The 25,711-nt window shown below is 36.0% G+C and overlaps 1 protein-coding gene across 10 annotated transcripts in view; it reads right to left on the reverse strand.

The window, feature by feature from the left end:
- Positions 1 to 25,711, reverse strand: part of LOC6048199 (aryl hydrocarbon receptor nuclear translocator homolog) — a 297,606-nt gene that overhangs the window by 210,832 nt on the left and 61,063 nt on the right. For 3 of the 10 annotated variants that reach the window (XM_038251166.1, XM_038251168.1, XM_038251164.1), the window contains exons 1-2: positions 14,196 to 14,459; positions 1,908 to 3,630 (exon numbers count right to left, since the gene is read on the reverse strand). The exons of 4 other annotated variants lie outside the window; for them this stretch is intronic. In XM_038251166.1, coding sequence (XP_038107094.1) covers positions 1,908 to 2,299 — 392 coding nt within the window. In that variant the 5' untranslated portion in view covers positions 2,300 to 3,630; positions 14,196 to 14,459. Of the gene's footprint in view, positions 1 to 1,907; positions 3,631 to 14,195; positions 14,461 to 25,711 lie in introns of those variants that run through there. 3 more of the 10 variants (XM_038251167.1, XM_038251165.1, XM_038251169.1) reach the window with 3 other exon arrangements.

Genomic DNA, 25,711 nt, shown 5'->3' on the forward strand with positions numbered 1-25,711 from the left:
ATAAAATAGAGACTTCACAGATAGCAGATCGATACAAAATTTGTATAAGTCTAGTCCATTTTTTTTCATAATTTCATTGATATTTGGACAATTTTTGATTGTAGCACAACTGTAATGATGTTTTAAACATTTCTTGATACTTTTTGTTTTGAAAATTCGCAAATCAATCATGGGTTAGAAAATATAAACCCATTTCTAAGAATTAATCTTTTCGTCTTCCTTTTTTTTCTTGACACAAAGTTTATAAAAGAGTTGTTTCTTATTTTTTGGTAATATTGAAATGCATCCCAGACGGATTCACAATAACGAGATTTGCATTTTGCATTTGCATTATTTTTTATTTAATTTCCAAGGCAATCTTTAAATAAATCAGAAATATTCTGTTTGAAAAATTGAAATAATGAATTAAAAACCTAATTCATATAAGACCTTACATTATTCCCTGCATAATATATTATGCAGTCTCCTTTTTTGAGGAAACAGGAAAATTAAAAAAAAATACAATTCAAAATATCTCATAAAGCTCAACTGACCTAACAGTTAGTACCAAAGACAAAATTAAACATTCAATAACTTTTTTTGCTGTTTTTTTTAATGAAAAATTCGTGATCATTTCTTTTATTAAAACAAAGCTCTTCATATAACATTTGTGTGCTAAATTTATTGAAATATTTAAGTTTTGCATAATCGCATTGTATTTGTTACAAAGGAACATCATTAAACACTGAAAATTTATCATAAAAATCATATTTGTACAACCCAAATCAAGAAAATTGTATTGGGCTGGTACAAATTTTATTTAAAGTTTTTGTCCCCCAACCCCCTCCTCCCCCATCAAAGTTGACCCGAAAAGTAAGGGGACAGGGATGGAATAATCACAAAACAATCAATTTCGCTTGCGAACTTTCTTCACTCGCGAAAGAGAGAGGAGGCAAATCACACAAAAGAAAATCGCTCCCGAAATTCTCCCAGAAAATCAATCTGTTGATGATTTTTTTATGAATTTCCATGTCAGCACCACTTAAAATTATTAATTTCACTTTGTTTACACACATTGCCCGTCTACAAAATGTTACAGGTCATTTTTCGACGTGTGACGTTTCACTTGCAAGTGTAGTAGTGAAAAAGAAAAAAAACGGAATCGACGTAACACCTTATAATGTGGCCTTCTTAAACCTTGCGGTTTCGTCAACGGTTCCACAGGTGTGTATCGTTCTTTTTGCGACAAGACTCCGCCTCCCGGGTCTCCTAAGTGGGAAAGTATGGCACGGGGAGAGGGCACCGAATACCTATATTTACACTTAGAATTTTTGCGTCCGCCTCGGGATTCGAACCAGCGACCTCTGGATTGTGAGTCCAGTGCGCGGTCCGATTGATCCACACAGGCAGACAGTAGTGAAAAAGATGTTCCGCCGAATAATCAAGTTGATGATTTTTTTAGATTTCCTTTACCGATTTTTGGTGCGCGAGAGAGGAGAGCATGCTCCCTTCGGATTTTTTTCTCTTGGTGAACATCCAATGATTTTCTATTGATGATGATTATTCCATCGCTGTCAGGGGACAAAAAAAATCAAAAAACTTCAAAATTTCAATAGAAATTGAAGTACAATCAGCTGAAATCAATTAAAAATGCGTTTCGCTGCGTTTAGAATCACTTTTGGCATGTTTGAGTTGATTCAAAAATCCTTTGAATTTTTGAAAATTTTCAATGCTTAAGTTTTTTTTTTCGCTAAAATTTTTGTTTTCGTCAAATCTTTCATTTTTTGAACATAAATGATTGTAAAACAACTGAACTAGTTTAAAATACATTTTTAAACACTTTTCCATGCAAATGCTGAAACTACGGCTTGTTATTTCAATAATTATATTTTTTTTTTTTTTTTCACAAAAATATCCCAAATCCTTACCTTCTCCGCTTGGGAATACCGAGCGCCGGATTCAGCTCCGTCAGCTGCGGATCCGTCTGCATGGGGGTCACTCCGGCCGCCGCCGCCGCTGCCGCTGCTGCAGCTGCCGCAGCCGAGGTTGCCGTATGGGACACCACCGATCCGACCGATCCCGCCGAACCCATGGGGGGCGGTGGCGGTGGCATGTGGTGGTGCGGCGATCCATAGTGATGGCCCAGGAGCGAGGACGGGCCGGCCACGTTGTTGTACGAGGTTATCGTCGAGGGCGGCGTTGAGGGGCCGGCGTGGTACGGCGGATAGGCCGGATGGTGCGAGGGTGGTAGGTACGCGTTGGACGCGGCCGTCGCGTAGTGCGGAGGACCCTGGGAGCCTCCCTGCGCGTACGCGTACATCGTGCTTACGTCATATGGTTCCAGTTTGCAGAATTTTTGTGGAACCGGGCGGGCGTCGAGTAGGGCGGAAATTTTCGCAAAGTTTGGGGGGAACCGTTCGACGGGGGGGTTGAGCACTGTGTGGGGTGGCCTATTGGATAATTATAGGGCTTTGAGCTTTGCGACGGAATGCCCCGACTTGCTGTGCGTACTGTGTGTAATGTAATCTGATTTAACCGGGCCGATAATTAATCTGTTTAATTCTTCAGTTTGCCGGCGTTGTGCCTTTTATGGGGCTGGGTTTATGCTGGCACGCCAGCGTCGGCAAGAGCGCTCTCGGTCGGTCGTTGTTTGTACACACTCACTCCACGGCACTGAACGCGCGATCTGAATTTGATTACAATACAATATTTCTCAATAAAAATTTATTATCAAAAATTATACACATGAAATCATAACTTTGCACTGATTTTCTCTTCTTGCTTATTTTTTTTTTTTTTCACTCCTCGGAGCACTTCTCCCACACTTACGGCAGCGCTGCACCAATTATAACAAACCCCCTTTTTGGCTCCAAGATGGGGGGGGGGAGTTCTGCCTTAATGTTCACTTGTTCTGCCCGCGCTCCTTTATTAATATTTAATTTTATGATAACTATTTTATACAAACAATATACACGCTTATACGCCTCTAGTGCACTTTTGCTGGTTGCGCGCGCCTATGACTTCACTTGTGAAATCTGTGTTTGAGATAACCGAGCCCGAGACTTGACGCACAAATGATCGTAAAAAAAACTCCAACTCTTCTACGTCTTCTTTCAGAACTTTCAGGGTTATCTTCGCGCTGCAGAGGGCATTAGAGGTGCATCCCGGTTGATGAAGTCTGCCGGACTGAACTCGAGGATGGTAGCGTGCTTAGAACCTCCGGTGGTTGATCACACTCCGAAAACCTCCAACTCTCCAACCTGCAATTCCCCAATGTGGACGACTCTCTAATAGGATTTTAAGCTGTTCTCCTCTCCTCTCGTACTCCGTCGCTCGCACTCTCGGACGCTTTTTTTCTGTGTTTATTCGTTTATTTTTTCTTCGGCTTTTCTGCTATTATCATAATTTCATTTTATTTTAATTTTTCCATCATTATTATAATCTCTTCTTTCTTCTGTTTCGCTCCGCGCGCCACCACCCAAAACAGCATACTTTTCCTCCCTCCTCCTCTGGATACTACTCTCTGGATGACTGGATTCGCACACCAAGCCTCTGCTTATTTCTCTGATTTAGTTTTCATCGTTTTTCTTGCGCTGCACATACAATTGGCAATTTCTTACTCGAGCACTGAAACCAAACTTCAGGAAAAACCTAGCGAAGAAATCGGCACATTATATTTCAGCACTCTCGGGGCGGCTTGATTTATGATTTTGGAGGAGCCACACAGCGCGGCTAGACACATATCGGGGTATCCACCGTTTGAGGTTCGTTCGGGTTTTACCTCTGCCACTACACTACCCCCCTCAAACTAGACTTAACCCCCCCACCCAGGTTCGTCGACACCCGCTCGCTGGTAGGTCCTTGCGGAGAGGGAAAACGTGTGGTGCAGGGTGGCGACTCGAGAGTGATATTTTTAGCATATTTAACGATTTTTTTTTCTTAATAAACTAAGATAGACCTAGCAAAATTTATCAAAACAAAATAACTTTAGAATTTGAATTCGATAAGTAGCAGTCATTCGGCTTCGTAGCTGTTTCTAAAAAGTAGCGTAAAAAAAAAGGTCAAAATTGCTGAATTTAGACTAATTTTCAATCCATATTGAAAAACAACACTTTTCCCATTTTATCTGCAAAATTTGGTCAAAAATGTTCAAGAACGAAGATCTTTTAAAAAAAAAGTTAGGCCGTTGCAAATATTTTTCAAAGTTTATGTAAACGCCCACCCCCCCCCCCCTCCCTTCAAAATTGGTCCAAAAAATCAGGAAGCAAAAACATATTTTTTCAAAATTCTTCAAAATTTTAATGAAAATAGAAGTTAAATCAACTTTAAACAATCTTAAAAGCATTTTCATTTATAACCATATTAAGCATGGGCTGGATTAAAAGTATTTTAATTTTTTATGAAATTCCAATGTACAGCACCGCAAATTTATTATCATTATTTTTTTTTTTGGAAACTCATGATTGCAAAACAACTGGGCAGGTGTGAAATGCGAGGGACATAAACTTCATCAAAATATTTGCAACGGCCTTATGGTATACAAAAAAAAACAATTTTATATTTATGAAATTTTTTAGCATATTAAAAATGAAGAATAAAAATCGGGATTTAAAAAAAAGTGTTCCGTAAAAGAGAATACCAATTATTTTCAATTCTCCAATTTTATGGTTAAAATTTTATAGTAAGACGCGTTTCTCATTGGAACATATAAGATTAAATGCCAAACAATCTCGATTATATCATTTTCATAATTTTAAATTCTTAAGTACATTTTATACTCCAAAAATTTAATAAATCTCAAAGAAAAATAAATTTATCGCAAAAAACGAGAATTTCGCGAAAAATAATTATTCTAATCAACTAGTTATGAACTTATTACTAAATTTAGAAAAACTTGTAAAACATATTTAAAAAAAATTAAGCATAACTTTTTGTTCGAAAATTTCAATTACTTTTCCATAACGATTTATAAAAGAAAAACAAACAGCTCAAACATTGAAAACTGGTTCATGTTCTGATAAACTTGTCAACTATAATTTTGTCAAAAGAATTATATAGAATGATTGTCATTTTCAGATAATATTTTTAACTATATCAAAGGAATGATATAGAATGATTGTCAAATTCTTAGTATTAACTAAGAACACAATATTTTTTTGCGGCAGAATTAAAAAAAAAATAGTTAAGTTTAACAATTAAATTTGTTGCACATTTTTTCCCACCTATTTACCCCACCATTTTATTATAAGAAAATTTAAAAAAAAAACAATAAAACAAAAAACTGGTTAAATTAAAAAAAAACTTGTCAACAAACCTTTGATATGAGTGAACACAGAAACTGAACATTAAATTATTATTTGTGAAAATTCTTGGTATTTTAACATTATTTTTAAAATAAGTTACTAAGCTTATTTGACTTATGAGCAAAAGCAAAAGTTGCTTGCAATATTTTTAAAATTTAGTTTTTACCATTTTTAACATTTTATTCTGTTTTGAAAAGTTTGTAATTGTTGAAATGTCAGAAATTACCATTTTTACTGGATTTGCTTGACTTTTCACTACAAAATATTGTAGTTTTTTCTTTAAAATATTCTCTATACTAAACCTGTTTTCTCTCCTTTTCAAAGTATTGGTGAACAAAATTGTATAAATAAAGTATATTTACAAAAAAGTCATTCTTCTGTTATATATACTGCACTTTTAAGATATATAAATAATACATGAAAAAAGCTTTGGCAGGGTAGAACATTGAGAAAACATCGGCAAATTTGTTCAAACGGATAAACAAAATTGCACAACTTTTTCAAACATAGTCATGAATTAATGCAATGTCACATTTGACACACTATTTCATTACAAATTTTGAATTTACTGTATTTAAATTTATATGTTAAACTTTTTTACAATTGCTTTATTATTTTGTATTTTATTTTAAATTTATACATACAGATTTAATACAAACTTAACTACATAAAATTAATTCTGTTTTATTTTATTTACAAAGATCAAGACAAATTGTTTTTAAAAAAAAATATGTAGTCATTGCGATATCCTTTCAAGTCAACTGAATTATGCAAAGTATCATCCTTTAGCTCTTTTAGACCCGATTTAAAAAAAAATAGTTTTTTTATATAGATGAGAAAATGTTTTGAAATAATAATATTTAGATCATAAATAACCCAAGATTCCAATAGGATTTTTATTCCATTTTGAATAATTTTAGGATTGATAAATCCTCACAAAAAAAAATCTTCAATCAGTCACCCTGTAACCATCCAAGCCGCGGCGGTGGCCGCCACCACACCACACCAAGAAGACATTAGCCGAAGCCGCGGCACATGACACGTGGACCAAACCATCATGGTGGTGGTGGTCGGCCAGAGGGGTGGCAAGAGTTGGTGGGGGTACCAATGACATTGCAGTGCTAGCAGAAGCTTGGTTTGGGTGGTGAACCAGCAGCAAAAGGTACCAGAACACACCTCAGCTAGCTTGTAGGTAGGTATGTTGTGCAGCAGCAGAGCTGGAAATGTTTACCAAAACTTGGCCTTGCCCGGGGTTGGCAACGGCAAGAAGGGTGTGGAGATTGACGGGGGGTTCAAAACAATTCTAGAACAAACACGGTGCGGCAGCTTATTCTGCTGCCATATCCCAGTGACAGTCGAAAGTCACTGTGTAAGAGTTTGACGGTGGTGGTGGCGGTGATGGTACAAGTACTGAGTGTTGTAAACTTAGATTTGTGAGAAAACCCCATCCGGGGTCAGTACCGGAGAGCTCTGAAGAAAGTCAGTGTCAATGGTGGGGTGGTTGGTGGGAGGTATTTCTTTGGCACGTGCCTCAAAATAGTGACAGCGAGGGAGTAGCAAGTGGAAAATGATGGATGGGTTACAGCACCGAAATGTCAAACTAGTGACGCATCGCTGAACAACAAAATCAAATCTCACAGAAAGAAAAATCCGCTTTTTCAACTTGAAATGACCACACCACTTGCCAGGTGTTGCATTCTCGCAAAGTGTGAAAAGTCAAATGAGTCCAACCCGGGTCGAACAACTGCGCGACAAAGAATATCCCAAGAATTACAACCGCTGGTTCGCAGGTCATAAGCCGGTCGTTTCGTCGTTCAGCAAATGAGGCATTAAAAATGTTTCAAACCCGGCAATAAAACTCGGGCGTTGAGCACTATAATTGTCACAAAAGTTCAAAAGAGAGAGAGAGAGGGTGAAAAAGTGCAACACAAAAACTTGACGGAAAAGATCCTTGGCGAGAGGAAGAAATCCCAAACTTCCTTCCTTTTTGCCTGCTCTGCCAGGTCCTTCCTCATTATGCATTTTTCTTCTTCCTGAAACTTGTAAATGAAACTCTCGGATGGAATTTTTTCTGCTGGTGCATTTCTTGAACTCTTGGAATGAGATTTCTACTGAATGTTTGAGCTGTAAGATGGTAGAAGTGAACGCTCGAGTTACACTCGTTAGGCTCGGTTGGCTGCAGGATATCGCAATAAAAATAAAAATAAATATGACATTGCTGAGCCCAGGGTGTCATCGTGTCGTGTTTTAATTGAAGTTAGATCACTGAGCATTATTTTTAAAGTCAATGAGTTTAAGTTTCTGTACATTAAATAAGGGAAATAAAGTTTAATTGATTTCCAAAATAAATGTTTTAACCATAAACAACAAAATGTATGCATTTAAATTTTGAAATCTATCACAATGTAATGAAAATCGAAATTCAAAAAACAAGAAAATTCAAAAAAAATATGAAAAATTTATAAAACAGTTTTCCAAATATTTTTTTTTTCATTGGCAGATTTTGTTTTGAATTGACCATTTAATTTTTTTAAAACTCTCAAAATTCACTACTGTTCAACGATACTATTGGAAATACATTCCAAAATCTACCTATTATCATTTTTTAAGTTCAACATAATATGCAATCTATTTGTTTTAACTTAACAGAAAGAAGCTGTAGAAAAAATGTAATTGACAATTTCAAATGGATAAAAATAATAACTGCAAGCCTCTGTTAAATAAACTGTTGGCTTTGTTCACAAGTGTTTTAAATTTTTAATCATGTTAAGTCAAATAATTTAATCTTCTTTATTTTGCTACGGAAAACTTAATTAAAATTCAATCTTAAGTTTGTTTTTTTTATTAAACGTGTTATTGACGTGATTTTTTCTATAAAATTTTTATTGTTTTAATTTTATAACAATTTTATTGGTTATTCAAAGAAAAAAATATCCATATAAATAAAAGTTTAAATTTATTAGTTTTTCATTTCTTACAAAATTTAAAATAAACCTTTTGTTTTATACAGTTTGGAAAACATTAATTAAATCTGTTTTAAAATTTCTTTTTCTCAAGTTTTATTTTGCATTAAAATTACTGCAAATTACAAGCAAAGCAAAATACATTAAAAGCTTTATTGGGTTAATCATTACGATTTTCAAAAAGAAAACATGTCTCAAACGAGTCCAAAATAGGCTGAACGAGGAATTTAAAATGATTGATTTTCAAATGATCAGATTTTTTGTTATTTTTTTTTAAACATCCTTAAGGGGTTACATACATGTAAATTGGCTAAAATGTCAGAGGTTGATATGAGCAGACATTTCATTTTTTTTTATCTGATTTCAGGGTATTAAAATATACATTTTCATCTTTTAGTAAAATATATATGAAGACATTTGGATGTACCAGTGCCGAGATATAGCTATTTTAAGTTAGCAGTTTCAAAAAACGGGTGCCACGATAACTCAACACTGCGTTGACCAAATCGGCTCAAAATTTTGGTGATGACTCACTAAACGGGTCCCGTGTGTATGACGAAGGCCGATTCTCAAAAAGTTTATTTAAAAAAAAAGATAAAAATATTTTTCTGTTTTTCATAAAAAAAAATCAACAGTTTTTGATTTTTTGTAATTTTTTAAAAACCTAAATTTCAAAATCGAATTTCGTCATGCACACGGGATATGTCTTGAGAGTCCTTACTCGAAATTTCAGCCAATTTGGTCCATCCCATCTCGAGATATTGTGGCACCCGCAAATCAACTCAGTGTTTTGAGAAAAACGCTCACAAAGTTTGACGGTTCGCTTTGCGCATGGCAAAACTTTAAACCTTATCGTGGAATATGAATTTTGAGATTTTTCACATGTATGTAACCCCTTAAATAGGAAACGAAATCATGTTTTCAAGAAATAAATAAAGTGTGCAAAGCCTCAATAAAACTTTAGCGGCCGTTGGAGTTCCACAAGAAGAAAAAAATAAAAATAAGAAAATTCTTAATTTCCACAAAAACTAACCAAATTGAGAACTCACATTTCCCAACAAGATGTCAAAATTTGAGCAGCAATTAAATTTTCACACATTGATGCATTTGCGCAGCCAATTAAGCTTTAGAAACTGTCAATCCAGCATGAAAATAAATTCCCAAAAAAAACCGACGGCAGATTAAGGGGCCCCAGAACAGCTGCCCCCATTACCGACCCTGCGTCAAAACACCGAACCCCTGAAGAGAGAGTCAAATTAAACTTCCCGAGCGGCCAGTCGGCTTGTGGTGCTGATAAGCTTTTTGACATTTAGCAATTAGAACTTGCAGAAAAAGTAATTTCGACTCGGGGAAAAGTTATTTCGACTTTGGTCTGTTTTCTCTCTTCTTTTCCGAAGGACTTCTCGCCATAGTTTTGGGGCAAAACTTGTATTCACACATACAGGACGGAGCACACATACAAAGCAATGTTTCACGAGGAAGACAGCTGCTAACGCCGCCGTGAAAGGCCACTTTTGGGGAAAAACGGAAACACAACAGCTGAAGGATTTTCCCCGCGCCCGACGGTGGTCCGGTCTTGAAAAATTAATCCTTTTCAACAGAGAAAGAGAAATACACTGCTTTATCCTCACACTGACAGGGCGCACAAATACAGAGAGACTGCAACTTTGACTTGTCTTGACGTCGTTCACACATACACACACACGTGCACACTAAACTAAACTAAAGCACAGCTCGCAAGTGTTATCGGATGTCACTTTGAAGTTTTTCTCCAGTTTTTCCTCCGATTTTTTTTTGTTTGCTTCTCTTTGTTTCAATCCTGGCCCGTCGCTCATCGTGACACTTTGAATCGTTTTCTTCCTCTTGGGGTCTGTCCCCTTAACAAAAAAAAAAGTGGCACTCAAATGGTCATTGGTCCATCCCTTAAACCCGGCCCGGCACTTTGTCCTTGAGTTGTGACAAGTTCTGCTTGAATTACGATCCCGGGACATCGATCGAACCAAATTACAGTGAAATTAGCCTAAATTTACATGAAAAGACAAAATCAAATCAGCTTTGAAGCAGCTGTACAAACCGACTTTAAGCAATGCCCCAACTGTCGCTGTGTTTGTGACGCACCCACACCGAGCAAAATGATTGAAGAGGGCCCCGCGCACATTCACGGATTCGATTTGCATAAAATTGTCAATTTCGATTCCGTCTTCTTTTTTCCCCCTAAACCTTCCCCGCCCCACGAAAAATCGTAAAATCAGTAAAATCCCGCATGCTTCACTTTGTCACTCTCTCCCTCGTTTACATGTGAATGTCACTGTATGTGCGCGCGCCCTCTAACGGGTGCTGCAGGAATTCAATCACAGGGACTTCACCTCCACCCCCACCGGTATGTTGGGAAAGTAGAATGACGTGGGATTTAAGGGGCTAGGATTGCAGTGCACTTTTTTTTGTGTTGCATCTTCGTGGAAATCTTCAACGGTGCAGTTGTAAACGATTTCGGGGGAGGTTACACGCTGGGAAGTGTAACTTTACCTTGGAAGCACAATTTGGACGTCAAACTAAAAAAAAATGTAGCGAATGTCATGTAAAATAACGTGATAAACAATGATAAACGAAGATGTAAAGATTGCAGAAAATGTCATGTAAAATTACATGTTTTTTTTTGGAAAACGGAAGATTACGTGGAAATAAGATTATGTGAGTAATTTTACTGGAAAACGCCTCTTCAGAACTAAATACGAAAAAGTAACAGAAAATAACATGTACATGATTTGTAACAACACATTCAAATAAAACACTACGTTAATCTCAAAGTGCCTTCCTGGTCTGATTCTTCAATTCCTTGCATTTCTTTGCAGCCCACCCTCGCCCAACAACAGAAGTCAGCCAAACAGCCCAGACAGAGTGTGCAGACTTTTTGATAAGAATTTCAAGATTCGAATTCAAATTTAGCAGACATTTTTGCGGCTGCCGGTCTTGGCATTCCCTTGGCGCGAGCATGTATGTGGGAGGCAGAAGTGCTTCTTCCTGTGAGCCACCTTAAGGTATTTTCATGGCGGGCATTCTTGGGACATTCTTGGGGCCGGTGTTTTGACCCTTGGCATGCGCGAGGACTGTGAGGAGTCAACATTTGGAAAATGCGATGAAGTTTGCGGTTTTCAATTGAATGGAAAAATAGTAAAAATTGTTTTTTAAAACTTAATTTAAAGAATGAATATTTTAATGAGGTGCATTCTTGGGACATTTTCGTGGCCGGTGTTTCGACCCTTGGCCTAAATAAAGACTGTGAGGAGTCAACAATTGAAAAATGCGATGAAGTTTGCGGTTTTTTGACTAAATAGAAAAATAATAAAAATTGTTTTTTTTATCCTAATATAAAAAATTACAGTTTAAAAAAATCAATTTTTTTAACATTTCAGAAAATCCCGATTGAAAATTCTGTAATCCAAAACCTGTTATTTTTTTCAAGTATAAAGAATCATATTATAAAACCAAACAAAAACCAAAATGCATATAAAACCAAACAAAAACCAAAATATATCAATTAAGAAAAGGTAATTGAACATCATTTTGGAAAAAAAAACAGTTCAAATTGTCCAAAAGAGAAAGAACCTTATCATATGGATTCTGCCCAAGATTGATGAAAAATGTTCTTGAAACAAAGAAATAATTAGTTACATTTTAATTGCAGCTGTTTTCTACATTTATTATGAGTTCCAAGTTCCTCAAGTCAATATTGAATTTAAAATCTCGCATTTTGATAGTTATAAATCGTTCTTGGATTATTTGAAAAAAAAATACTAAAAATACTAAAAATCTTATTTTAAGTATTTTTTTTGTAATTCCATAACTTATTGAACCACTTCAAAAATTTATTGTTGGCTTTGTATAACATTTTTTGTAGTTGAAACATTTTAAAAGAGCTCAAAACAGGCCAAAAATTTATGCATTTGTGATGCCAAAAAATTTTGGATTCGATTTTTCCATGTTAAATAGATGATTTAGAATGATTTTTGATTTCCAACAAACAACTCTTTTTTCTGTATTTCTTTGATTATGTTTGTTTTTTATATGTTTATATGTACCTTGTATTTTATTATTCTTCTCTTTATTTTAGACATTTTAGTTTATTTTTGGATTTTTAGTTTTTTTTCTTTTTTTTAACTTTGACCGGCTTCAAAAAATTGCTCTCAAATTGCATTGGTGAAATCACAAATGAATTTAACAGAAAATTTCAAAGATTTTAATGAAAAAAAGTTAAAATGAAAAAAAATTCTGAAATAACTACGTGCTCTAGATTGAATTTTTATTTTTTCCAAATATTTAATCTGTTTCATCACAGCCAAAGGTTCAAAATTTTTAGAGGTTTGATCCTCAATCCAATGTCAAGTATTCAAAATCAACAGCATGGTTTTTGAATGATTTGAAACATTTTTTTTAGACAAGAAAAAATATCGCAAACTAACTTTAAAAAAAAACAGGTCATTTTCTACATAAAACGTGAAGAAAATCGTAACATTTAAAAAATAATCTCGAAATCTCGCAACTCAAATCCCATTCACAAGTCAACAAAGTGTCTTAACCGCTCAATTAAGGACAGACGCTCACACTATTCCAACTATGCAACTGCCCCATAACTTCCACCCATAATTTCGATCAAAACTAACAACGACTTCACCACACACACACAATCAACTTGCAGTTTTGCAGATTGCCGTTTTGCAGTGAGTGTGGTGCATGTGCAACAAGTCACGCAACATGCAATGTGCACACAGACACACACGCACACATTTCTTCTAACGTCATTTCTCTTTCGGAAATTTACTTATCACATGCGTTTTTATCACTTCTTTTTTTGCCTGACTCTCTTTTCGATATCAATTATTATTTGCGAGAAAAAAAAAGTCCCACACCTTTTCCCGGACAGAGCTGGTTAATGTGCAAAAGGGGTAATAAAATTCATTAATTTTTAATTTAAATTTCATTAAGCTGGGCTTTCTTCTTTTTTTTTTTTGCTGGCGGTGTTTGTTTTTACTTGAAATTTATGCAAAAATATAAATTAAAGTAAAAGCAGATAAAAATTATTCTGTCTCTTTTCCTCGCTCGTCCTGTTGCCTGGTTGGACCGGAAAAAAAGCGAAATAAATGAACGGAAGATAAATAAACTTTAATATGTATTATTTTCAGGTTTTATTACTGCAACTGCACACTTACACGCCGAGGCAGGTTGGGGATTTTCTGGAGGCAATAATTATGCAGAAATTTTTCTGCACACTAAAGTCGAGCATTCTCTATCATCACTCTAGTGAAAACCCACCACGAAGACAGGTAGGGCAGCGCTACTTTGTTTGGGCTAGCCGTGAAGGCACCTCGAAAAAATGCTTGCCCCGAAAAAAAAGCTGAAACCAGCGCAGCACCGAAAAATATATTTTACGAGAATGTCTATTTACTTTAATGTTAAGGTTACTGCCGTCGCCACCCAGACAGCAGGTTTCGGAAAATAAAAAATAAAACATAAGCATATCCTGGCACTACACCGTCCCACCCTCAATCCACCACCCCCCTCAGGACAGACACACACGTGTTTCACGTGGAAAAACTCCTCCAAAATAAACGCGGCACACCAAACGGTGCACAACCACACTATTATAGCCAACGAAACGAAAAAAAAAAGCAGAAACTATAGTCACTCTCGGTCGCCACCATCACAAACCCCCAACACACACACACGTGTTCGACGACTCCTGTCAAGGACCTCGACGACGTCGACGATAAAGTCCATAGTGGCAGAGGAAAACTACGGAAAATCGGCACCGCGATTTTCCACCCGAAAAAACACACAAGCGCCGACTTGGTCATCATCACAATAGTGTATCAATTGCACATTTTCCGCGCCAATCACTTTCTTGTTTTTATTCAGCCGCACAAAACAAACAATAACACCAAATCGACAATACCCTTACGCACACACACTTGATCGGCGCTCGTCGGATGATGATTCGCGCGAATTAAAACTATCAATCGCGCGATTTTTCCCCGAGCAAACAAAAAATCCAAAATATCATCCACAAAAAATTGTCCTGATAGTGTCACACACGAGCGTTTTTCCTCGTCGCTACGCGCGCTCTCCGAAGCACGAAAACTCTCAAACCAATCCCGAGAACGAACGCAACGAAAAAAACCCCGAGCAAAAAAGGTCCGTTCACGACGAAAGCTTCTTACTCACTGAACTGGAATCGACGTCGTCGCCGTTCGAAACGCGGCGAAACCGTCCATTCATACACTAGCATACTCTCGCGCTCTCTCCTTCTTCGCTTGCTCACCAGTCACTCACCGCGCAGCGATGCACTCATTTTCTCTCTCGCGTTTCGCTTGTTTCGTGTTTTCGTTTGCTCTCGCTTCGCGCGCTCGGCACTCAATTTCAGCGAGAGCAATTCTCTCAGAGCGTTAATTTCTCACTGTTTTTCCTTCCACCCTCGCACCAGGTATTTCCACAAGGATTTTCCCTCTCACCAATACAAAGGGGCGCGCATCGCGACGCCGTCTCGTGACGTGACGTCCTTTTCGAAGGAGTTTGCTTCGCGGTGATAATGTCATTTCCGTTTTTGCTTCGGCGACTTGCGTCGCTTTTCCCGAAAAAAAGAAAGAGTTTTCGTCTCTTTTGAGCTGTGTGTAGGTGTGTGAGTGAAGAGCAGGAAAACCTGCTGACAAGTTTTTCGGCATGTGGCGGTGGCGCCCGTCGCCGGTGGAAAAAGGGCAAAAGTTAGAACAGGTTTCCTCCACCAGGAAAGAGGTGGGGGTGGGTGTGTAAAGTTTGGTTGGTGGATGTAATAAGATGTGCATTTTGGGCATTTGGGTGGGATTTTGAGGGGAGAGAGTCGGGGTGGGGATAGGCTAGAGTATGGAATGATAGTAATTTAAGAATGACCTACTAAGAGAAATGATATCCATTATGACGAGAAGGTGGATTATGAGTTGAGTCTCGGGGGGGGGAATAGAACAGTTTGGATTGTTGGAGGTTTTGAGCGGGAATGTTGGAATAGACGTGGAAATTATCATTAGGAAATGTTTTTATTATTAAAACAAAAAATCTAGAAGAAGCAATTGAAATCAAAAATCAAATGTTCATAGTTTTTAACCAAAATCTCTGGTTATGAATCGTTACATTAAAATTAATTTGAAGCTTGCGTCAAAAATATCAAAAAATAACTATTATTTTAGCATAGATAAACTTTATAAACGAAAAACCAATAAATAACACCAACATCTGATAACGTGAGATAACAATGTTCAGCAATATCTGTATAAAGGTATTTGTTATAGATTTTTAAATATATTTTATACCATGCAATATTAAAAAAATGCATATACTTGGATTCTAACCACCATTTTAACAGTAAAACAAATCTTCCTATCTTTTGACAAAAAAAAGTAACGTATTTTAGAAAACATTTTCTTTAATTTTCAATTTAATTACATTTAAAAGCAGTATTAACATTATTTTTATTTATTTATTTGTTTTTTAATTAATTCAAACTTTTTTGTTTTTTTTAAGACTTATGATCATCACAAATATCAATTTTTCGATACAAATTTACTAACTTTCCTAGAATTAGTTTAAGAATCTGGGACTAAGGGAATTTTGTTAGCCATGCCACATATTTTCAAGTAACACATTTGGTGATTCATCCACGCAGAATTCAAACAGAAAATATCTAGAGTTTAAAATAGTAGTTTATGCAACAAGATGCAAAAAAAAGATACGACGAGTGCTGAAAAAAATCAAGTTTTGCAACGAGTTACTTACACATTTCTTTTTGCAATTCCGAAAAATGCTTTTTGCATCGTTCAAATAAAACAATATTGAAAAATGTTACTTTTTGATACTAGTGCTAAAAAGTTAAACTTTTAACACCCATTTCTGTGCTGAAAAGTGGATATTTATTGCTTTTTGGGAGATTTTGAAACTGCCTTGAGTTTGGGGTATTCAAAAACACCCAAAAAACAAAATATGAAAATTTTGTTTGTTGAATCTTTTCAAAAAGAAAACTCCAGATCTTTTCTTTCAAAATGTGTAATCTCATAGTATCTTTAGCAAATTTTCGTAAGTTTTCATCATCAATCCTAACAAAATAACAACATATCAAGCCTTATTTTCAAAATTTGTGATAAAAAGAATCACAAAATTCTGTATACATCATAACAGTTATGCTGCTGTCAAAAATTAACAAAATTTCAATGAATTTAAAAAACAAAATCCTGGTGTGATACGTTTTTTACGATCTTTTATCCCAAAATTTAAAATTTGTAAAATGATTAAAAATCCAGTAATTTATTAAAAATGATCAAAAAAATGTTAAAAATATTCTAAATAGTTTATTTTAATGATAAAAAAATCTTTTTTTTGCAATATTTTTTGAAGTTTATGTCCCTCGGCTCTGCCCAAAGTCGAGGGGGGGGGGGGGAATAAAAAAATAAAAATTTAAATTACAATTCTAGGTTTCAACATTTGGATTAAAAAGTGTTTTGAAATGCATTTTACAGGCGTACAGTTGCTTTCCAATCATTAGTTTTGAAAATATCGAGGTATTGACGGAATTTTTTTTTTTTCGCAAAAGAAAACCACTCGTGGGACTGTACATTGGTATTTCATAAAAATTTAAAATGTTTTCAAAGGAGTTCAAACATGCTACAAATGATTATTAACGCGGGAAAATGCATTTTAACTGGTTTTCAGTTGATTAAACTTTAATTTTCATTAAAATTTTGAAGTTTTCGAAAAAAATTTTTGCCTCCTGATTATTCAGGCCAATTTTGAAGGGGGTGGGGGCGACATAAACTTTGAAAAATATTTGCAACGGCCTAAGGCTGGTACAACTTTAAATTTAAGTTTTTGTCCCTCGGCTCTGGTCAAAAGTGGGGCAAAAACTTAATTTTAAGCCCAACTTTAGAAATATGGAAGCAAAAATTATCACAAAGGCTTTACACATTATATTGGGTATGCTATAACCGAAAATAAGCAAAATATCAATATTAATAATGTTATCAATGTTAATACAATTTCCACTAAAACGTTATGTCTTTTTCCGATCTGTGGCCTCAAAATTCCAAATTTGCAAAAAAAAAAGTCTCAAAATACCCTATTTGATTAATTTAAAAAATACAAAAATAAACATTATGAAATTTAATTTAAGTTGTCAGAAAATACATTCATTGGTCAATCCAATAAAGATATTTTCTGATGCAATTGAAAAAAATCAGAAAAAATCAAACTTTATGTAGCAATGAAAATTAATTGTTTGAATAAATTGTAAAAAGAAAACAATAGTTTTGCTCACATAAGAAATTCTGGAGTTTTTTTTAATGGTCCAATAAACCAAATTTCCAGGTTTTGCTTTTTGGGTGTTTTTGAAACCGCCTTGAGTCAGAGGTATTAAAAAACACCCAAATAGCAAAAAACAGAAAATTTGGTTTATTGGATCTTTAAAAAACACTCTAGAATTGTAGTTTGAACAGAAACATCAATTGAAAAAAAAAACAAATTTTTCATTATAATATGCTAATGCTAATTTAATATCAGTGTTTCATTCGCAATTTAAAAAAAATATATTTCCAAGCAGAATTATTTGAATAAAATTGAAAAACAGTTCTAATAATTGATGTTTAATTGAAAAAAGGTTCAACAATAGTTACTAGAACATTCATTGACACTATGCTGCTTGGGATAGAAAATTAAAAGGCTTTCAAAAGTTAAAAATATTGACGCCTAATTAAATCAATGCAGCATAATGCTAAATGTTCATTGCAGAGCACTGCAGCAAAACAAATCACTATCAATCATATTTTAATTACAGTCCGTTTGTGTACCTCTACCTATATCTGCAAATGACTCATCACGCCACCAACCAGGCTCGGGAGCGAGGTCAGCACATCAAAAGAAAGTCCAACCCCAAACTAGATGGCACCACTGCACTAATTCCATAAACACTCCCTCCCCCCTTCCCCTCGGTGTCGGGTAAAAAAAGCTCTGCAACACCAAAGCGGATTATATGTGTCAAAAGTTTTAAAGCACCAGCATCAACAACGAACGCATTCTGCCGTCAATCCAATTTCGTCCAACTCCAACTCCAACTCTCCACCCCCGCGTTCAAACATCAACAACCCTGCTCCTCCGGAATTCGCTTCCTGTGTACACACATATATTTTGTTCGTTTTGCCTTTGGCCCAGCAAACTTGTGCCGCTGCTGCTGCCATTCTTCATTTAATGTGTGCAAATTTCATCTATTTTCACTAATGGAGGAAAATTGTTTTCTTTCGGTCCCCTTGCTCTGTGTGTGCTGCGCTCCTGTGTGTGTGTGTGTGTGTGTGTACGTACACAACATATACAGACGGTGACTGCTTGAAGGTGGAGGAGCATTTCATCTCTCCAGCAGCCAGGAGGCTAGCATACGTCACTTAACCTACTTCGAATCCATTTTGGAGGAGGTCCAAGACGACCGAGACCAAGATGCTTTTTGCTTCAACACTTTTGCCAGAGCCAGAGTTGATGTCTCTCGGAAGAATACCCTGGTCAAAGGAGGTTCATGCTGGGCTACTGGAAGAAGTTGGCACTTTGAGACGAGAAAAGCTGCGTTGAAAGGTGTCTACCAAATCTTGCTTTTGAAGTAATAGTTCGTAATGTTTATCGTAAAATGTCATGTAATAGACCAATTGAGAATAGTAATTCTAACAATTCTGTTTTATTTTATTTAGGGTTCTTAATTTAAAATATGGCAATTCATTACCAATCATTCTTATGAATTCAATCTTTAAGTAAAGGCTTCAAATAATCAACGTTAACGTCTTTGAACAACAATGATTTCATCGGCAATACACAAGAGGAATATTTTAAAATTAAATCATTATAAAACTAGTTACTTCAAACAAAACCATCCAAAACATAAAATCTAGAACTGTTATATTTTGGGACGATTTGATTAATTTACTTTTACTGATCAAAAATATCACACCGAAAAATCGTAGTTATTGAAAATGTTCAGACTTTTATAATATACGACTAAAACGCACAAGATAAAATTTTTACTATTTTGAATTCTTAAAATAAACCATTAAAATTGTCGCAACATATAATTTTTTTTAACTCTCATTTTTTTAAACTATGAGGGGTAAATTAATGCTCAATTTTGCTTCAATATTCAAAACCATAACATTTTTAACATTCTAAAAACAGAACAATTACAAATGCCCAGATTGTAAAAACGCATAGTTTTTAATGTAAAATATGTTTCAAAAAATATAAGTTTTACAAATTTCGTAGTAAATTTCTATGTGTGAATGTGTTTATTACATATTTAAATTTATAATTTTTTAAGGACTCGTTTAGTGAAAAATGAAAAAGTTGTAAAAAATTTATGCAAATTTTATTTCTAAAAAATGAAATTGCTAATTAAAACAATCAGAGAATTTTGGAAAAAAGATATATTTTAATAAAACCAGTTCATTTAAATTGTGCAACGATTGTCACTAAAAATGAAAATAATATCTATTTTATATTCATAAATTTTGTGCAAAAGTGCTTGAAGTGCTTAAAAAAAATAACACCAATTTTGCAAATTGTTTATATTTTGAATAAAAATAATATAATAGTACTTTAAAAATAAAATTATGCGACAAGTGCTGAAAAAATAGGGTTTAGTTTTTAATATTAAAAATCATTTCTTTTCGAGCCAAGTTTACATTTCAAACACCTATTTCAGTGCTAAAAAGAACTTTTTGCAATTCCGTCGTGAAACTACTTACTTTTCCTGTCATTGTTAAACGACGAAATAGCCTACTTTTCTGTACCAAAAATAACAGAATCGAATAGCAACACTTATCAAAATAAATGCTGAAAAGTTCTACTTTTCAGCACTGAAATGGGTGCTGAAAAGTTGAACTTTTCAGCACTTGTTTCGAAAAGTAACACTTTTCAACATTTTTTTGATTTAAACGAGTGCATTTATTTTGAAAAGTGTTGCTATTCGATTCTGTTATTTTTGGTACAGAAAAGTAGGCTATTTTGTCGTTCAAGAATGACAGGAAAAGTAAGTAGTTTTACGACGGAATTGCAAAAACTAGGCCAAATAAAGCAGGCCATTTCGTCGTTCAAGATTAACAACAAAACGACGGATTTTTTGAAAAAAGTAAGTTTCAAGAAAAGTTGACGGGAATCTTTTGTTAAGGGGTTACATACATTTAAATCGGCAAAAAAGTCTAAGGTTGTTTCTGTATGACGAAATTTTGTGATTTTCTACATGTATGTAAATCCTTAAACAATGTGAAAATTTTATAAAAATACGACAACATCTGTTCAACATTTATCAATTTCTGTTACTTTTAATAAAACAAATAATAACAGTGTTTGCAAAAATATGCATAAAGAAGATAGTTTCAGCATAAGTCCTACATTTAAACTACGAGTTTTAATAAGTTGGATAAATAAGACAAGTGATGTAAAAAACAAGTTTGACAACGAATTGAATACAACTTATTGTTGCAATTCTTGAAAACAACATAAGAATCGTTTTTTTTTTTTTTAGAGAAAAGTTTCCTCGCCTAAATGCTATTTGTCGTCCAAACTTCAAAACATGCAAAGTATTACTTTTCGATACAAGTGCTGAGATGCTAAACTTTAACCGGCTCCGTGGCTTAACCCAAGCAACACACTTTGTCAGATAAACGTATTACCCAACTGGTTGTATAACCGAACGGCCTCGTTACCACAACTTGTTCTACAACTCCTGTGCATTGGAAAAAGCGCACTTTTTTCTGTTGTATAACTTGCCAGAATAAGATGCAAGTTATCAGAGTAAGTTGTACAAATGTATCTGACAACACTGTGCTAGCTAACAAGAGATTCGACGAAAAAGGGGCGTGGTTAACGGCTGTGCTGTCAAATCAAAGCGCACACTGAAAAGGAAAGATAGATTGAAAACAGTTGTCTAACCGTTACCCAACTTACATGTAAACAAACAGTTCTTATCAGAATTTCAATCAAAGACGAAGCCAATATGAATAGTATCTCTGACTATTTTGGTACGCTTGTTTCTGCCCGATTTATTTAGAAAATAATTGGAATTGTATGAAAAAAAATATAAAATAATATTTTCGCGCTCTCTAACTGTGATTCTTGTGAAACCCTCTTCATGGCGAACTTTTAGATTTTCATTTTTTTGATGAACTTCGTCTTTCCCAAGATTCGATCCGATGACTTCGACGACTTGTTGTTATCTCCACGGCAGGTCCAGGCACGCTTCCACATCTCTCCACAAGGCTTCATAGTAAACAAGCTGGCCTAAACGTCAATAAGAAGGCTGCTGTCAGCTTTGTTATACTGCAGTGAGCTATACAACTTAACTCCAGAAAAGGCTGCCATTGGAAAAAAGTTATATAAGTTTGTTTCAAGTCTGTTGTTATAACTCCATTATGTAACTTTGTTATAACAAACCGTTTCAACTGTCATTTCGATTACCGTACCACGGAGTAACATTGAAAATTGATGTGATTTTAATTTGTTGTTTTCTCTATCATGAATTCCGTAAGCTGATATGTTTTTGTAGCTTTCACCGGCGATATTTTTATAAATAATCGGTCAGCAATTAAAATTATTGCAATCTTTGATAAATAAACATTATTGAAACTCTGAATACCTCACGTACAAATTTACACCACCTAACAACACGCAATGTCAAGTTGAATATGTTTGTTGAATATCAGTTATATAACCTATTCTCCGATAACATTTGTGTAACAAAGCGAGAAAACCTAAGGTTATTTATAGAATGGTTGGCCACGCCCATTCTTCAGAAGATGCCGTCACATGACAATGTTAGATAAGCAGTGAAACAAACAGTGCAATATTATTCTTATTCGACAAACTGTTTTCGAGGAAAACAATGCAGATGAGGGAACAGCATCATGGCATTTCAGGATTTTGACGTTTAATTACAGCTCATAAAAAGCGTTTTCGACTGAAATCAAGTGATAAATACCTCAAACGGAAGTGAGCAAGCAAGTTTCTATCGAAGGTGTTCCAAAATAAGTTGTTTAAACAGTGTAAATCAGCAAATTGGATGGAACCCTCCAAATAGGTGAGAATTTTTCCTATGTTGTGTTTTGTTGGAAAAGAGTGAAGTTGACTGTGTTTTAACACTTTTGTGGCACAAAACACGATAGTTACATAAGTCAGTTATACAAGCAGTGAAACAAACTGTTATTTAAGTTATGTTCAGATTTTTTCTCGTATGTTTATCAAAAACAATTGTCTAACTATTATTCAACAGTCAACAAGTTATGAGTGCTACTTGGGAATGGTTACAGCTTCTGTATCACAAGCAGAAAGTTCAGGGATCAAATCCCGGTCGGTAGCTTTGAAATTTGCAATCAGGAATTGGAACTTTGAATATGAACAAAAACAAAACAGATTCAGGTGGGATTCGAACTCCCCGAACCTTTGGATTGATGGTCTGGGACTCTAACCAGTCGGCCATCTGAAGGTTATAAAACATGATGTATTCTTCTCATATTGAATACGCTCCGATCCCTAATTTGCCTGAAGGGATTGGGAGTCTTAAGATAGATCAAGGATCCGTCTGGTGCTTGCTTGCTGTTAAACTTTTCAAATTGATGCTGAAAGATACTTTTCAGTACTGTTACGTCAGGAAAATTAAGTGGTTTGACAACGAAACTCAAAAAATAATAATTGATACGGAAGAAGAAACTTTATAACAATAGAAGTAAAGTTTTTCGTAACAATGGCCTCCTGAACACGGGGAAAAATAGTAACAAAATGGTAATGGTATTTTACGCATTTTCAACATCCTTTCCCAGTTTCTCAACTCATGCGTCCACCCTGTAACTTTACTAGAAGTTGGTCTGAAACAATCCCAACACCCTGAACGAGATGCGTAGGGGGTCAAACCGGGAAAAAGCTCTCCGGATTTTGAAGTTTCGCTCAACCAACCGTGTCGTCCTCCCGCGACACAACTTGGTGGGCTTAGTGTTGATGGTTACCCTGGTAGTTTGGAAGGTCAACCCAAATGTTAAAGAGCCCGTTTCACCCTGTTTGTCCCCGCTCAAAGTACCAGCTGCAACCGGAGGGAAAACTTACCCCCGAAAGAGTAACAGTATTTCCCGTCCTTGCGGAGCATCAGCCCCCCTCAACTTTTCGCTATCATTGCGTTCTCAACTCCGACATAAGTTGTGTTTCTTAGAGCTACTAGTATTTAAGTTTTCCCCAACCCAAGGGTCAGCCAGCCAGCCAGCGTACAGAGGAAAAGTGCTAAGTGATACGCTGCGGACGTCTGTTTCTTTTCGGAACCCAGAGTGGTCTGAGGGGGCGAGAGGAAATTGGCTAGAATTGACATCAAAATAAAATAGCTCGACCCGCACACACACACACTCACCACACAGAAAGGAGAAAAAGGGCAACCGGCAGCGTCAGTATTTTAATGATCCACCAGGGAGCAGAAAGACCGGCGTTGAGTTGAGTTGGCCACCGCACAATGATGGGTCCTGGTCGTCGCTGGCGAAGTCTTAGGACCGCATCGTTGAAGAGCGGTACTTTCTTTGTAAGAACGGTGGGATGAACAGGGAACTTCGTTGGAAAAAATCTTTTATATAGGAGTTTCGAATTTTCAGCGTCATCCCCAAATGACGTAGCATTTAAGAGTGTAAGGTGGGAGGTTCTGTTTGACGAACTGGGTGGTGTGTGACGAACCATGCAATACAGTGATGTGCGTCGTTCCATTATAATGCATTGAAACATTTCGAACGTCAAAGTGGCCAGACCTACTATGTAAAGTTTACCGCAGAGACGATTCGTTGAATTGAACTTTTTTTTCAAATTCCTCATAAAGCCTTACATTTCCTCATCGACAAAATGCGTTAGCCTCTGCCCTTCGACACTCCACTTTCTTTGGACTATCTTTTTCCAAGTGAGAGAGCTCTACTCACACTTCTTGTATCTCTTTCCGCTACTACACAACATCGTCGTCCTCATTTCGTCCTGATGGGTTTTCCTCTTTCGCTTTTTCCGCCAGCAGTCAAAAGTGACTGCGTTTTTCCAAGTCCAGTCCCAGCCCGACCGGCCCAGGGTTGAAGAAAGGTCATAAAATATTTTGACATACCATTACTCTTATTTCGGCAGGACTCTTGAGACGTTGGCGGAAAAAGTGTTGGGGTGGGGTTTTCCGAGAGGGACAACCATTTTCCTTAATGATGTCACTCTCTTGTGAGTTTTTCGAGGGGGGATTTGCTTGCACTACTTCAGTGAAGAGTGGTGTGGCTAATGTTTTGATGTCTTTAGAGGGAGGGTTAAAGTAACATTACATTTGAAGAGTTTCAGACAAGAGGAGTACTTTTAACCGCCAAGCTAAAATTTAACCAGTAACGGCGCCCATCTTGTCAAAACGTAGATCGCTACTGATATAAGTAGAATCCATTTCGAATCTTATAAAATATTAAAAAAAAAACTCCAGCGTTTGATTTTTGAAAAATCACGCATCTGATCAATAACGGCGCCTAACATGTCAAGATGTAGATCACTAGGAATGTTTTGTTTTCAGAACAGAATTAAAACCTTTTTCAGGAAACAATGTTTTCAAATGTTAAACTTACTGTTTTATGACCGACTTGAATAATTTAGCTCAATGGATTCACTCACCTGGAACGAGAAAAAGAAACATACAATACAATTAATGGTCAATTATAACTCATTGTAGCAATTACGGTTATAACTTATTTATAGAAATTCATTAACGCATATAAAACCCCGACCGCAACCACGGTCCCACAGTGCAATAAATCTTGCAAGAAGTGCCTCATAAAATCGGCATCCCCAGAAGCAGGAAAACTGCAACCATCCAGAAACACCCCCAAAACCGCGCAGCTCAACCCAACTTTCAGCACCGTTAAACCTCGGGTATCATCGCGTTTACATCGGGCGCGGCCATATATCAAAGGCGCCAAACTTCGGGCGGTTCACCGCAACTTCGGACACTTTGCCAGAGTTTAAAAACAATTAATAAAAACACTCAAGGTAACAAACTCTGGGAGTTTTTCCCCTCCCTCACACAAAACAAGCAACCTGAATAATCACAGTCCCCTCGTAAAGCTGCGGTACTAACGCGAGAAGCGCAGTGATTTCTGGAAATGGTCTGCTGCCGCCGCCAAGTAGCTAATAAAACATCAATGTGTATCACATCATCATCACCTTAGGACAAGCCGGCAACTCTTGACCGGCGGCCTCCGCCATAAACATAAAACAACACATCTAGCTACTAGGCCGACGAGCTGGAGAGTCAGAGGAGTCCCCGCTGGTAGTAAAAGTGTTTTATTTAAACATCTCTCTAAACTTAATTAGCTGTATGATGACGATTTGAGCTTTGTAAGGCTGCGCGACCCGTAAAATGCGTGTCAAAAGCTGTGAAATTGA

This window comes from Culex quinquefasciatus, chromosome 2, assembly GCF_015732765.1.
Source record: "Culex quinquefasciatus strain JHB chromosome 2, VPISU_Cqui_1.0_pri_paternal, whole genome shotgun sequence".
Taxonomy (NCBI): Eukaryota; Metazoa; Arthropoda; class Insecta; order Diptera; family Culicidae; genus Culex; species Culex quinquefasciatus.